The sequence below is a fragment of the Geotrypetes seraphini genome, chromosome 2 (genome assembly GCF_902459505.1).
Source record: "Geotrypetes seraphini chromosome 2, aGeoSer1.1, whole genome shotgun sequence".
Taxonomy (NCBI): domain Eukaryota; kingdom Metazoa; phylum Chordata; class Amphibia; order Gymnophiona; family Dermophiidae; genus Geotrypetes; species Geotrypetes seraphini.
The window spans coordinates 348,991,229-349,007,698 of NC_047085.1; the positions used below are offsets into that span (position 1 = coordinate 348,991,229).

Here is a 16,470-nt window from a genome sequence, read left to right on the forward strand (position 1 = left end):
AATGGGATGGAGGTGGGTAAATGATCTAATATTGGGCCGAGCCAGAGTAATTTTGTTTTGGACTCATTCAGTTTAATTTGTACAGATTGGGCCCAGGATTGGAGGTTCATTATACATGCAGATATGTTCTCAGCGAGATTAGTGAGGTTCGAGTCGGTCTCGAGGAGGATGAGGATGTCATCAGCATAGGTGTAGAGAGTTTCTAGGGGGGATAGATGGAGGAGTTTCAGAGAGGACATGTAGATGTTGAAAAGGATAGGAGAGAGGGGTGAGCCTTGCGGGACTCCACATATCGGCCTCCAGGGGGAGGATGAGGTACCGTTTATGTTAACGGTGTAGGAGCTTAAGCGTAGGAATTTCGAGAACCAATCTAGGACTGTGGAGCTTATGCCTATTTCGGAGAGTTGAAAGATTAGGATATCATGATGGACGACGTCGAAAGCTACGGAGAGGTCGAATTGTAGAAGAACAGCGAATTTGTTGCGAGAATGGAGTTGTTGCACCTTAGAGATTAGTGAGGCCAATAGGGATTCGGTGCTGAAGCTGGGTCTGAAGCCGAATTGGTGGGGCATCCTCAGGTCAGATAGCTCAGCAGAAGGTTCCAGCGGAGGTAATCAAGCTGGCCAAGACTTCCAAGTTAAAGCACATTTCCACTGCCTCTGTGGAACCTCCAGTCAAAGCAGGTGGTCCGGTTTCAGACGCAGATCCATCCTTGCCGGCTTCTTTCCAGACCATGTTAGAGAAGCAATTCATTCAGTTCCTCACTAATATGGAATCGAAGCTTGCTACTCTAATCCAGCCTGGGCATTCTGCAGACTCCAGCGAGGTTGAGCCTCTTCCTATGCCTCCGGCTGAGGCTACACACTATACAGGGAGCAGAGTCTCTGCGAGTGTCTGGTCTGGCATCTGTGAACGCGAAGCAAGGAGCATATTCTTTGCAAGTGCCTCGATAGGAATCCTTACACTCCATACAAGGAGCAGAGTCTTTGGGAGTGCTTTGAGGTTCCTCCATCAAGCCTTCTGAGCTTCGATCCACAGCTTCTAGCCCTATCCATTCATTGGTAGCAACATCTGCTTCCATCTCCGGGGCGAAGTTTCCTCAATCTTCGAGATCTGCTTCTAAGCACCACTCTCACCGACGATCGAGGCCTTCCTCGAGGCATACTTCCAGGCATACCTCTTCTTCCAAAGAGCATCCTTCTTCCACTAAGCTTCGACCTACGCCTTCTAGCTCTACTAGACCACTGACTCCTCGATCGAGGTCCCCGCGGTCAGCGGTTTCTATTGCTTTCTCCAAGTCTCCTTTCTCTTTTGATGCCTATTTTCCTGCCGAAGCTTCATCTTCGACCCATGCTGCCTCAACATCCTCGAGGCAAGGCATTAGCGGATCAGCTATCTTTCTCTCCTTTTCTTTGTCAGATGGCTGCTGACCTGGACCTTCAATTGGATGCTGGTTCTAAATACTCTAAGGAGTACCTCAAAGTCATGCATCTTCCTCAACCTCCGACAGAATCACTTAAGCTTCCTCTTCACAAGCTTTTGTCTCAGACTTTTACACGATGCCTGGAGACTCCTTATGCAATTCCTGCTGTTCCAGGCAAGTTGGACTCCAGGTATAAAACTCTACATTGCAAAGGATTTGAGAATTCGCAGATGTCTCACCAATCCTTACTTGTGGAGTCCTTCTTGAAAAGGTCCCATCCTTCCAGAGTTTATGCTATCATTCCTCCTGGAAGGGAATGGAAAACTATGGACAAGTTTGGACGTCGCCTCTACCAAAATCCATGATGTCCTCTAAAGTCCTCAATTACAATTTCCATTTTTTCACTTATTTCAAGTTCCTCATTGATTTTCTTCCTAAATTTCTCAGTTATCTAGATACTCAAAAGCACTTCGAATTTCAAGAGTCATAGCTACTCTATCACAACTCAGATTATATCTACTTCAATTTTCTTATGATGCATTTGAGTTGTCTGCCAGGGCGACTGCTTGTTCTTTAGCAATGCGCCACCTAGCCTGGCTTCGTACCATTGACTTGGACCCTAATCTACAGGACCGCTTGGCTAATGTTCCTTGTGCAGGCAATGACCTCTTTGATGAATCTATCGAGGCAGCCATCAAGAAATTGTCTGAACATGAAAAATCCTTTGCTTCTATTGTCAGACTAAAGCCAAAGCCAGCTCCTGCCAAGCCTCCACGCCCTCCTCCAATTTTCCAGAGGCATTTTGCTCTGAGAGCGGCTCCTTACACTCGCCCTCCTTTCAACAAACAGCAGAATCAGAAGCAACGGAAATCTCAACCTTCTGCTGCACCTAGGGCTACCCAGCCTTTTTGACTGTTTATAACAGAGCATAACCTCCACCTTTCTGTCTCTGACCTATCTTCCCCCTATTGGAGATCGTATCCATCATTTTTACCACCAATGGAAGACCATCACTTCCGACCTCTAGGTGCTGTCAATCATCAGTGAAGGATACTCTCTTCATTTCACTCAGGTTCCACCAGACCTTCCTCCAAGAGAGTATCCTTCCAGTCCATCCCAGACTGCCCTTCTTCTTCAGGAAGCTCAAGCTCTGCTTTGTCTCCCTGCCATCGAACCAGTTCCTTTGAAACAGCAGAACAGGGGGTTTTACTCCCGTTACTTCCTTGTTCCGAAGAAGACGGGTGATCTGCGACCCATCCTGGATCTCAGGGCTCTCAACAAATTTTTAGTCAAGGGAAAATTTCGAATGTTATCCCTGGCATCCCGTTATCCCCTTCTCGATCAGAATGACTGGTTATGCTCTCTGGATCTCAAGGAGGCTTATACTCATATCCCCATTCATCCGGTCTCCCGGCAATATCTCAGATTTTGGGTGGGGAATCTGCATTATCAATACAGAGTGCTGCCCTTTGGCCTGGCTTCCTCTCCCAGAGTATTCACCAAGTGCCTGATAGTGGTAGCAGCAACTCTAAGGAACCATGGTCTTCAGGTATTTCCCTACCTAGATGACTGGCTCATCAAAGATTCAACATCTCAGGGGGTTATTGTAGCGACCCAACGTACTATGTGGTTCCTACAAAGTTTGGGATTCAAAATCAACTTTCCCAAATCACAACTTCAACCCTCTCAGAATCTCCAATTCATAGGAGCTGTTCTGAACACTATCCAACTCAGAGCATTCCTTCCGCAACCGCGTCTGGAAACTCTCCTTCAACTCTGTCATACAGTTTCTTCCCGTTCTTCCATCTTAGCGAGACACATGATGGTGCTGCTGGGTCACATGGCCTCCATTATACACATGATTCCTTTTCCCAGACTTCATCTCAGAATTCCTCAGTGGACCCTGGCATCTCAGTGGACGCAGGTTTGCGACCCACTTTCTCGACACATTGCTGTCACTCCTTCATTGAGACAGTATCTCCGCTGGTGGATGCTCTCTTCCAATCTCTCCAAATGCTTACTGTTTCAAATGCCCCCCCCTCCCCATCAGAAGGTCCTCACAACAGATTCCTTGACCTACGCTTGGGGCGCTCATTTCGATGGACTCCGTACTGAAGGCCACTGGACCAGTATGGATCGCCAGTGTCACATCAGTCTGTTGGAACTCAGAGCGATCTTCAATGCTCTCAAAGCTTTTCAACATCTTCTTCACGACCAGATAGTCCTCATTCAGACAGACAACCAAGTCGCCATGTACTATGTGAACAAACAGGGAGGGACGGGATTTTCCTCCCTTTGTCAAGAAACTCTGAAGGTTTGGGACTGGGCAATTCGCCACAACACCTTCCTCAAAGCTGTCTATATCCAAGGGGCGAAAAATTGCTTGGTGTACAACTTGAGTTGTCTTCTGCAGCCTCAGGAATAGACACTCCATTCCTTACCTCTTCATCACATTTTTTCACAGTGGGGAATGCCTCAGATCTCTTTGCTACTCCCCACAACCACAAACTGCCTCAGTTCTGCTCCAGGATATGTTCTCCTCATCGCCTCGAGGCAGATGCTTTTCTTCTGGAATGGAGAAATCTCTTCCTGTACGCATTCCCTCCATTCCCTCTCATTCTCAATACTTGTCAAGTTGAAGAATGATCATTCCACCATGATTCTGATTGCTCCTCGGTGGCCGAGACAACCTTGGTACTCCCTTCTACTTCAATTCAGCAGCAGGGAGCCATACCTTCTTCCAGTTTTTCCATCTCTGCTTTCACAGAGTCAGGGATCTCTGCTTCATCCCAACCTGCAGTCTCTACACCTGACAGCTTCGTACCTCTCAACCTGTAAGAGACATTTTAGAGACTTCTAGGATGCCTGCCACTAGACAATGCTACCGCCAAAAATGGACAAGATTTTCTATGTGGTGTTTTTCTCACAATAAGGAGCCTCAACATTCCTCCTAATCTTCTGTTTTAGATTACCTTTTGCACTTATCCACCTCTGGCCTCAAGTCTACATCGATCCGAGTCCATCTCAGTGCAATTGCTTCTTTCCATCAGCCTATTGAAGGGAAACCCCTCTGTGTTCATCCGGTGGTTTCCAGATTCATGAAAGGACTTTTCAATGTCAAACCTCCTCTCAAACCACCTCCAGTGGTTTGGGACCTCAATGTTGTTCTTGCTCAATTGATGAAGCCTCCATTTGAACCAATGTCTATGGCTCATCTGAAGTATCTCACTTGGACAGTGGTGTTTCTCATTGCCCTCACGTCTGTTCGAAGAGTCAGTGAGCTGTAAGCTTTAGTTGCTGATCCACCTTTCAATGTGTTCCATCATGACAAGGTGTTTCTCAGTACTCAAGTGGTTGCCATAGGGAGGGAGAGAGAAATATTGGCATGTGGGAGTTACATATGAGGTACAGTTGCATTGGAAAGAGAGAGATGAGAAGGAGAAATGTTGGATGTGGTGGTGGAGAGGGAAGAGTGGAACTGATGAAGAACAAAAATAACTGTAAACCTCCTATCTTTTCTTTCTGTTTAAACTACAGTACAGTCAAACCTCTGTTTGCGAGTGTTTTGCAAGACGAGCAAAACACTCCAGCAAACTTTAACTCACAAGACAAGCGCCATCCCGATAAACAAGCGCATGTCATGTGTAAGCACGCACAATGTCAATGATGTGCTCATCGACATGCATGTTTATACATGATTATTTATCGGGACAGCACTCCTAAGCTGTAAAGAAGTGCATCTTGGACGATCTGCGGCAGGAGGAAGCAAGCTGCAACTGAAAGTGTCAATATGTGATACAGAATCTCTGTAGAGACTGGGCCAGCCCCTAGCAAAACAGCTGTCGCCCCCCCCCCCCCCCAGTAAAACACCGCCAGCTCAATGTGTTAGCACAGCGGCCTTCAGATTAGGCTAGCCAGTAACTGTATAGCAGACCGCTCTTCAAATGCCCGGACCGGCAGTGGTGTGAAAAGGGAGGCTGACAGGCGGCAGAGGCATCACCCTGAAGCGCATCCATCGGGAGGGCAGTGACATGCGGTGCTGCCTGCAGCTCTTCAGGGACCCTGAGGTTCCCAGCGCCTGATCACTTACAAACTACTGAAGGGGCTGCGGCACCCGGGCATCATCCAGGCGGGTACCCACCCCTGGACCATCCCTCGCCAATTCCTCCCAGTTCTTTATAGCACCCCTTTTGGATTGTGTAACAAATCGTCTGGGAGTTTCCATGATATCCTATGGGGAAATTTGCTTTGATATACAAGTGCTTTGAATTACAAGCATGCTTCTGGAACGAATTATTCTCGTAAACCAAGGTACCACTGTACTTTATTTTGAGGACTGTTTCTTTAATGCTTAATGTTCTTTAATGTTTTTATAGACTCTATACTGTACAGGATCTGAGTTACATACAAATTCAACTTAAGAACGTTTTAAAAAACGGAACTCGTTCTTAACCCGGGGACTTCCTGTACATATCGGTTGGTACAGAGACTAGGGGATACTCCAGTTTCTTTTTTATACTTTTAAAACAAATAGGAAACAATATTTTTCACTCAACATATATTTGCTGGAAGATGTGGTTATAGCAATTAGCATAAAGTTTTGAAAAGCTCATAAACTGTTAAGGTGGACTTGGGGAAAACCACTATTTATCCCTTAATCTTGCGACTTTTTGTAATCCTGCTAGATACTTGTAACCTGAATTGGCCACTATTAGAAGTAGGATATGGATTAAATAGACCTTTGATTTGATCCACAATGACAATTCTTATGGAGAGTGGGGCTCCCTGTCTGATGCCACTCCGTAGCTGGAATGTCTCTGAATGTCCACCATTTATATTCACACATGCTAGTGGATTTTTATGGCTTTCTTATGTCCATATTATCTATCCCCCCTTCCACAAGCTCTAACTTTTCTAGGGTTTTCAACATGAAGGGCCAGTATAGCCTGTCAAATGGTTTCTCCATATTAACTGAGAGTAACATATTAACTTCTATGAGTAAAGAGGCCTTCATTACCAGATTTAAGATTCTTCTGTTCTCAGATGCTGATCTACCTGAAACAAATCCTAGTAGATTGGGATGAACTAATGGTGGCGGTAAAATCAGCAGCTGATTGGCCAGTATCTTAGCTATTAACTTGAAATTAACTCAGGAAATCAAGCGATAAGACTTAACATACCTTGGGGTCTTTTCTTCTTAACATGTCATTGTGATTCTGGCTAATCTCATAAATCAGGGTAATCCCCTGCTTTCCCTCAAGAGTTATAAAGCTCTAATGTACCTGAATGTAACTCACTACTGTTAAAGTTGTGAAGCAAAAATCCAAATAAATTAGATAGCAGATGATATAATACTCATTACTAGCAGCAAAGAAAACATGCTGTTTATACTGAGAAAAGTCAAAGTCGAAAGTCATAATATGGGATTAGAACTGAACATAAACAAGACAAAGATCATGAACACAGAAAATGATGAATATGAAGGTGATAGAATACAAGTTGTAAAGGATTTCAATCTCTTGGGCTCTTTTGTACACAAAGAAGCAACTAGCATGGAGGAAATACTCCACAGAATATCACTTGGCCACTCTTCAGTGAAGTCTCAACAAAGTATTCAAAGGCAAGGAAGTAACATTCCAAACAAAGATCAGACTTGTCCACGCACTCATTTTCTCAGTGGTCATTTACGGATGCGAAAGCTGGACACTGCGGAAACAAGACAGAAAGAAGATTGACTCATTTGAGCTTTGTTGCTGGAGAAGGATTTTAGGCATACGGTGGACCACCAGAAGAACTAACAAATCGATTCTGGAAAAGATCAAACCTGCTATGTCACTTGAAGCCCAAATGATGAAGTTATGACTGTTGCACCATTAGAAAAGAGAGATCACTGGAGAAGGACATCATGTTTGGGAAGATCGAAGGAACCAGGCGAAGAGGGCGATCTGCAATCGGATGGCTGGATATGTTGAAAACAACCGTGGGGATGATGCTGGAAGACCTTTCTGGACTAGCACAAAACCGATTTCTTTTCAGATCCGCAATTCATCAAGTTGCTAGGAGTCGAGCACTAGTTGATGGTACCTAACAACAACTAGATAGCTCTGAAAAACTTTATAGAATATTTTGATGTACCCATCCAGTCCTGGAATTTTGCCCTATTTAAATTCTTCAGAAATTCAGACATAGATGGATGAGGGCGATTCGTGAATCAGCCCCCTGGACACGGATCGGGCCAGATCCCTCACGGATCAGATCAGATCCGTTCCCTTAGTGAATCTAGACCATAGTCAGAAGAGGTCTTTGAGATCTGAGATGAAAAACTTAATTTCATGAAGGAATGATGTCAAACAAGTGAAGTAGAGAAAGCAGTTTTAGCAGGGGTGATGTGCTGCATTTCTGGAACCAGCTGCCACTGGAGCTGAGGGAACAGCATTCATTCTTATTTAGAAAGGTGTTAAAAATATTTTTATTTGCTCATGCTTATAGTTATCTTAACTAATTGTTCATACTTTTATTTTTATTTGTACTTATATCTTGAATGATTTCTTTTTATTAAAATGGTAGAAAAGTGTATAACTATTGCAGAGGTGTGGTCACCTGAATCATTGAGCACTAGATATTCCTCAGTGTGTTTCTCCAGTTGGAGGACCACTGTAGTATCTTTCATTTAACTTCCAATATTGCACTCCAGTATATCTTTGTTTATTTATATTCCACTTTTCTATGATCATTATATAGTATACATAATACAAACTTTTAAACATAATTCACAAATCAAATCACCAATGCAAACAATCAAAACAATAACACAGTTCCAAATATCAAGCTAATTAAAATCAAGGAAAACAAATGCAATAAACCAATCTGCATAAAGCAAAATCAAATAAACCAAATGATCAATTGCCTCATCTCTAAGTTAACCCACACTGGAGTGTGATGAGACCATACTTTGCTCTCCCACACACACACACTCACTCACACACTTTTACTAAGCCACGGTAGAGGTTTCTACCATGGCCCAGAGTTCTAAATGCTTTAACAATCATAGAATTCCTATCAGCAGTAGAAGAGGAAGTCATTTCTATACCACATAACAGATAAGTTCGATGCGGTTTACAAAGTTTAACAAATAATACAAACTAGAGAAAATTGTTTAATTTGCGAACAGTATTTGTATATAAGATGATAGGCATGCAGTATTGTCTCATGCATATTCATTAGGGATATCCTTAACCCTTTCAGGACCAAGGGACATATTTGTCCCATAACTTTAAAATCCTATAAATTTTGATTGGGATAGTCTACAGTTCTAAATTTGATATGTACGGATTCCATATGATACTGCCTTTATGTAAACAAACTGGTTCCGACATTCATTCATTAGCGTCGTTGCCAGATTGACGAGAAGATTCACTTGCCACACTGTCCATAAGCCAGAAGTTTGATTTTTAAAAAAAAAATAATATTTCACAAAAAAAATCAATTTTTTGGCATCTGCAAGCCCTTTTTACCATAAAAATGTCGTCAAAACCACAAAAATTGGCCTACGATCCTTATGGTCCTGAAAGGGTTAAAACCTCACTGGCTTGTAGTCCCCTAGAGCAGGGGTAGGCAATTCCAGTCCTTGAGAGCCAGAGCCAGATCAGGTTTTTAGGATCTCCACAATGAATATGTATGAGATGGATTTGCATGCACTGCCTCTTTGAGATGCAAATCTATCTCATGCATATTTATTGTGGATATCCTGAAAACCTGACCTGGCTCCGGCTCTCGAGGACTGGAATTGCCTACCACTGCCCTAGGACGGATTTGAAAGCCACTGGCTTAAGAGACGTTTTACAAATATATACCTTCTCTCTTTATCTCTCCACAATTGTAATAACATGAAAGTTAATTCCTTTGTCATAAGGATTTCCTCTCCCCCTTTCTTTTTCTCTAGCTCACAGGTGTCAAAGTCGGTCCTCGAGGGCCGGAATCCAGTCGGGTTTTCAGGATTTCCCCAATGAATATGCATGAGATCTATGTGCATGCACTGCTTTCAATGCATATTCATTGGGGAAATCCTGAAAACCCGACTGGATTACGGCCCTCGAGGAGGGACTTTGACACCCCTGCTTCTAGCTAGAGTCGCAATGTATTTAGGAAAGTATGCATTTGTTAAACACTTTCAGAAGAAGAATGAGAGATTACTCTTCTATGCAATGGATACCCCTTTTATGTTGTCTTTATAATTGGCATTTCCATGGGGATTTTAAACTTTTCACATTTAATGTAACTATTTTAATGGTATTTGTTCTTATCCCACTATTTTGGTATTACCTGTGCCCCTTCTGGTCCTGGCCTTGTTCCCAATATATAAAGCACACTTCTTTCTTTGTCGTTGTCCCCCCTACAACTCCATAACTCTCATACCGCCCTCCATTCATGCTAATTCTTCCTAGTCCTCCCCTTCCTCTTTCTCCTCCCATTTCCTTTGCAGCAGCATCTGTTCACAAAGCATACAACCAACATTTGGTTGTCCATATTCCTCCCAGTTCCCTTTTGTCTACATTTTTCTTTCAAATTACCTCCTTTTCTCCCCCCCTCTCCTTCCCTCCTATCTCTAGTCCAGCTCACATGCTGTCATCAGTTGTCCTTTAGGTTCTTCAATGTTTCTTTTCAGTATTTCTATTCTTTCCATCTCCAGCTGAGTTTTTAGGATCCATTTGTCTCCTGGTGGTGGTTCTCCATTAAGTGATATAAACATTTTCCTCCTTTGGTCATTCACTGTTGCTTAAAGGTATATTTTGGGTGCTAGCAGCTTATAGGAGCCCAGTTAAGCCCACCTTCCTCCAAAGGCTTGTGTTGCTTCTTCCACTGTACACACCCAGCTTGTAATCCCACCAACTGAGAACAATAGTCCAAAGAAAAATATCCACTTTTATACCTAATTTTCTCATTATTTAACTTCTTGATAATCTCTTAAATTCCTGCCTTTCTCTGGTTGTGATTTGGAAGGGAACGAATGGATGCATGTATTTTAACCCAAAGTTCTTGTAGCAGCCAAAAAATCCTTCTCCTTAATTACGCATGCAAAGAAACAAGCTGCTAAGTCTCTGGGTTTATTTTCCTCATTCCTACCACTGGTCATACTGATGAAAGCCTAAATTATTAAAACTATGTCTATTATGACATTTGTATAGTGACTCATTAGTTCATGTGACAAGTAATAACTTATGTATATAAGTTATTATCAATATATATTTTGGGAACAGTATTGTAGATTGTATCCTTAGAGACCAGTGTTCCAAGCCCCCCAAATTCAAGGCTTAATGGTTATTTTGCTAAGTTGAGTTTGGAAATGCAAATTAATTCCTTATTTATTTAAATCCCTTAACTACTTTTTGCTACAAATTTCTTACATGTTGCCACAATCCCGTTAGATAGATTGTGAGCCTGCCAGGACAGAGAAGGAAAACTGCTTGAGTACCTGAATAAATGCATGTAAATCGTTCTGAGCTCCCCTGGGAGAACGGTATAGAAAACTGAATAAATAAAAAATAAAATATTCATGCCTGTGTCAACATGTGAGAAATTTTGGTTAAAAATAGCCCCTTTTGCACAGTTGCAGCAGGACTTAAAGGGACTGCTGGCCTTCATCCTCAATTACAATCCATCCACCACCCTGTTCTATCCTTCCCCTACATCACCAACCTGCAAGAAGACACTACAAATCATATTAATGTAATCTCATATAAAAAAGACACCACCATACCCTTAAAAAAAGAACAAGGGAAATAAAAACCATCAAAACCACTAACTCAACAATAAATGCTGCAACCACCTCCATCCCATGTGCATATCTTAATACCAGATCTGTTAGAAACAAGGCATTCCTCATAAATGACTGGATCACCAGCAAACAAATAGCTTGCCTCTTTCTAACTGAAACTTGGTTACTATCTGAAGATGATCCTATTATATCTGATCTTCTACCAAACAATTTCAAAATCCTTACGTTAAACCGCACAGGAAAAAAAGGAGGAGGATTAGCCATAATCCTTAAAGAAGGATTTGAGTTCGAACTTCTAGATTCTAAAATGACCGACAACCTAGAAATCCTAGCCTGTAAAATCAATAATACCCAGCTAGAAGAATCCTTATCCAGCATACTATTCTACATCCCCCCTAAAAGCTGGCCGAAAGCCAAAGAAGACTTCTACGAATTCGTCCTGCACAATTCTTTCAGCCCCGACTACAACATCATCACAGGGGACATAAATTTACACCTAGACGAAGAGAACAACACAGACGCAATAGAGCTTAAAAACTTCCTAACTCTACTCAACTACAACATCCCCGTACCCACACAAACTCACAACAAAGGCCATCATTTAGACCTAGTTGCCATGTCCACAAAGGAAAACCTTGACCCAATCATCTCTCTGACTGAAGGCACCTGGCATCACGACATCTGGTCCGACCACTTCACCTATTATTTTAAGCTGATCTGGTCACACCGAAAATTTAAAACACGTCTGATGATAAAAAAAGAACATCAAACGAGGTTATATTAATCCAGAAGAATACTGGTCAGAATACAAACCGCATACAGTAATAGAGGAAGGAATAGGCTTCTGGGACCATTGGAATACAACCAGTACTTCCATCATAGATAAAATCGCCCCCATACATAAAAGCAAAAGCAACGCAAACAAATACAACAAATGGTTCGACACCGAACTATTAAAAACGAAACAAACAGCTAGGCGACTAGAAAGGATTTGGAATAAAACAGGAGAACTGACAGACCGCAACAAATGGAGAGCCTACATAAAAACCTACAAACAACTGATAAAAGACAAACGCAAAGCGTTCTACTCCACCAAAATTAACTTATCATGCAAAGGTTCACAAGGAATCAATACAAAAGAGTTATTCAACATAGTCACAAACCTATTTGACACCACCCGCTACACCACACCTGAGCACAACACGAAGTTACCCACCGCGAAGGACCTAGCTCTATATTTTGATTCCAAAATTAAAAACCTAAAACATAACTGTATAAGCAATAACGATGTAACAATTATCCCCAGCAACTACCAAATAGCTAACTCACATGACAATGAAATACCTACAGACATGATCTGGAGTTCCTTTCTAGATCCAGAATGGAATACCTACACCAAACTCTACAACAAATACTCTAAATCTCACTGCATCCTAGATACGTGCCCTCCGGAGATTATGAAGGAGGCACCACCAGAATTCAAAATATCACTATTACACTACCTAACCCACAACCTAAAAAATGGGACTTTCCTCACTAACAATGGCCACATAATAATAACCCCCATCCCAAAAAATAGAAAAGAATCCTCAGCGCTAATAACAAACTACAGACCAATAGCATCTATCCCATTCATTGTAAAAATCATGGAAGGACTAGTACACACCCAACTAATGGACTACCTTAATCAATTCTCTCTCCTGCATGAAACTCAATCCAGCTTTAGAACCCTATTCAGTACGGAGACAGTAATCGCTGCCATCCTAGACTATCTGCGATTATTATTTAGTAAGGGCCTCAACACCCTGATCATGCAATTCGACATGAGCTCTGCATTCGACTTGGTAGACCATGAGAAAATGATGCAATGCTTAGACGCCATTGGTATCAGAGCTGAGGTACTAAACTGGTTTCGTGGCTTCCTCACATCCCGTTCTTACCAGGTACGCTTTAACAACGAACACTCAGACACCTGGAGCAACTCATCTGGAGTGCCACAAGGGTCACCGCTTTCCCCACTGCTTTTCAATATCTACATGTCCTCATTAGGTGTGAAACTAACCCAACTAGGAATAAAACTATTCAGCTACGCAGATGACTTTACGATCATCATCCCATTCGCCAACTCCATCTCGGAAACCATTCCCAAGGCATCCGATGCCATAAATGAGATGGAACAATGGATGACAGATTTCAAGCTCAAGCTCAACCCAGAAAAAACAAAATTCTTCGTTGCCTCCCCTCACCCGCTTGACAATAAAACCCCACTATGCATCAATAAACTCAACTACCCTATTCAGCCCACCATGAAAATACTAGGTGTTATTCTAGACCAATGCCTAACAATGAAGGAACAAGTGGATTCCCTATTCAGAAAAGGTTTCCTTACTCTCTGGAAACTCAGAACCATTAAATCATACTTCGTCGATACGTCAACATTCAGAATCCTAGTGCAATCCCTCATACTGAGTCAGCTTGACTACTGCAACATCGCCTATCTAGCAATCTCACAAAAGAATATGAGACGTCTCCAAATAATGCAAAATGCTGCGGTCAGACTTATCTTCGGGCTGAAGAAATTTGACCACGTGACACCCTACTATCGGCAACTGCACTGGCTACCAACGGAAGCCCGAGTAAGGTTTAAATTTGCCTGCCTCTGCTTCAAAGTACTATACGGCCTGACCCCCAAGTACATAACGGACCTTTTCGCATTTTCTAATAACAAACTCAAGAGAAACACACCCCCAAAACTCATTTCCCCTCCAGTTAGAGGCTGCAAAATGAAAAAACACCACGAACACCTTCTCTCTCACCAAGCAGTCCTATGGGGCAAAGACCTAGACCAACTGCTTTCGCCCACTACATACGGGGAATTCAGGAAACGCCTAAAAACATACCTGTTCCAGAAATACCTAAACAATTGACCCGCTCTCCCTCTCCCTCCCCCCTCCCTATTCACCTGAACTTACAGCACTGTTATAAATATAATCTGTTATCTTCATCTTATCGTAACTTTACGTTGCTATTTATCCCCAACAGGTCCTGTCGGACATTACCTACTAAAATGTACATATTACATTTTCGCTCAGCAAATTGTATTTCTATACAATTGCCTCCTGAGGTCTCTGATCTCTGTATTTCCTCTGAATATCTACTTATTGTATTTCGCTGAATATCCAGCACTCTTGATTGTAAACCGCCTAGAAGTCGCGAGATTGTGGCGGTATAGAAGAATAAAGTTGTTATTATTATTATTCATCCTGAGCCCACAACCACCACCATATGCTGGAAAGGAGTCCCAAATTATTGGTGGGCCAGTGGTCCCAAATGCCTCTTTCCCAAGCCCTGCTCCCATCTTAAAAAAAAAAATACACATACACAACAATGGTGCTGCTTTTGAACCTCTCTAGCCTCCATGTTTCTCTAAATTTCAAATAACCCAAAGTGAGCAGGAGCCACTTATTCCATGTCCATGTTTTGTAAAATGGTGGTACCTAACCCCTAGTATTATGCTGTAGCATGCTGTTACAGGTCAGTCTTTTGCAAAGTCTGTCGTCCCTGAGCCTAGAGACTGAAATAACATAAGAACATAAGAATTTGCTGCTGCTGGGTCAGACCAGTGGTCCATCTTGCCCAGCAGTCCGCTCCTGCGGTGGCCCCCAGGTCAAAAACCAGTGCCCTGAGACCAGCCCTACCGGCTTACATTCTGGTTCAACAGGAACCCGTCCAACTTTGTCTTAAATCCCTGGAGGGTGTTTCCCCCTATAACAGCCTCCGGAAGAGCGTTCCAGTTTTCCACCACTCTCGGGGTGAATAAGAACTTCCTTATTTGTACGGAATCTATCCCCTTTTAACTTTAGAGAGTGTCCTCTCGTTCTCCCTACCATGTAGAGGGTGAACAGTCTGTCTTTATCTACTAAGTCTATTCCCTTCAGTATCTTGAATGTTTCTATCATGTCCCCTCTCAGTCTCCTCTTTTCAAGGGAGAAGAGCCCAGTTTCTCTAATCTCTCACTGTACGGCAACTCCTCCGGCCCCTTTACCATTTTAGTCGCTCTTCTCTGGACCCTTTCGAGTAGTACGTGTCCTTCTTCATGTACGGCGACCAGTGCTGGACGCAGTATTCCAAGTGAGGGCACACCATGGCCTGGTACAGCGGCATGACAACCCTCTCCGATCTGTTTGTGATCCCCTTCTTAATCATTCCCAGCATTCTGTTTGCCCTTTTCGCCGCCGCCACACATTGCGCGGGTGGCTTCATCGTCTTGTCGACCAGTACTCCTAAGTCTCTTTCCTGGGGGAGGGTTGTCTCTCCAAGTACCGCCCCGGACATCCTGTATTCGTGCATAAGATTTTTGTTACTGACATGCATCACCTTACATTTATCCATGTTGAACCTCATCTCACATGTTTTGGCCAAGGTTCAACGTGGATAAGTGTAAGGGCCATCACAATAGCAAAGATATTTCAAGCCAATATTGTATTATTGTATAAAGTTTGTTGTTCTTTTTCAATTCACTGGGCACTAAGACACTTGTAATAAATTGAGATTTAAAAAATTGCTGACTTTGTTTATTGCCAAGATTGAAGCTGCCAATAAATTTAAATTGCAATACCTTATTGACTTTGTTGCCATGTGTTCAATCTATGCTCATATATTTCTCTGTTGATTTGCTTGGTTTCTTTCTTTCTCTTTTTTTTTTTTTTTTTAGAGAGTCTTTTCCAAATGATCTTCAGTTCAATATTCTTATGAGATTTACTGTTGATCAGACCCAGACACCTAATCTAAAGGTAAGAGATCTTTGTTAGACAAGATACTGAATCTTAGTGAAAATGTTTGAATTTCAGTTGCATAAGATTTTCAAATAGTGGAATTTTTTTTTGTAAATTTTCAGACAGTCAACTCAGCGCTGCAGGACCAGCTTCGCTGTTTTTGGAGCTCAAAGGTTTTTCGCCTGCTTTATTGCTCTTTACTTTTATACACTCTACAAAAATCTCCAATAATCCTTATTCAGTTGTGTGACTATGTAATTGGCTACTAACCTTTTGCAAGAGCCTTTAAGCATGCAGGTGCTGTTTCTGGTTTGAATGCATTCATCTTCCGTTGTTGGCTGAAAACAGACCCAGATGGACAAAACAATATGCAGTAAAATTGGGCTTCTAACACCCATCAGGTCTTGCAAACTCACACCGCTGTCTTTACTCGTCCTATGAATGTTGCTGCTCAACTTCTTATTCCGAGTACAATGGTTGTGCCTAGTTTTTTCTGG

At 42.4% G+C, this 16,470-nt stretch overlaps 1 protein-coding gene across 16 annotated transcripts in view; it reads left to right on the forward strand.

Annotated features, from left to right (window-relative positions):
- Positions 1–16,470, forward strand: part of CLASP2 (cytoplasmic linker associated protein 2) — a 650,335-nt gene that overhangs the window by 471,185 nt on the left and 162,680 nt on the right. For 11 of the 16 annotated variants that reach the window (XM_033930348.1, XM_033930349.1, XM_033930354.1 and 8 more), the window contains 2 exons: positions 15,913–15,991; positions 16,096–16,146. In XM_033930348.1, the coding sequence (XP_033786239.1) occupies positions 15,913–15,991; positions 16,096–16,146 (130 nt within the window). The remainder of the gene's footprint in view (positions 1–15,912; positions 15,992–16,095; positions 16,147–16,470) is intronic. The other 5 variants (XM_033930352.1, XM_033930356.1, XM_033930353.1 and 2 more) reach the window with 1 other exon arrangement.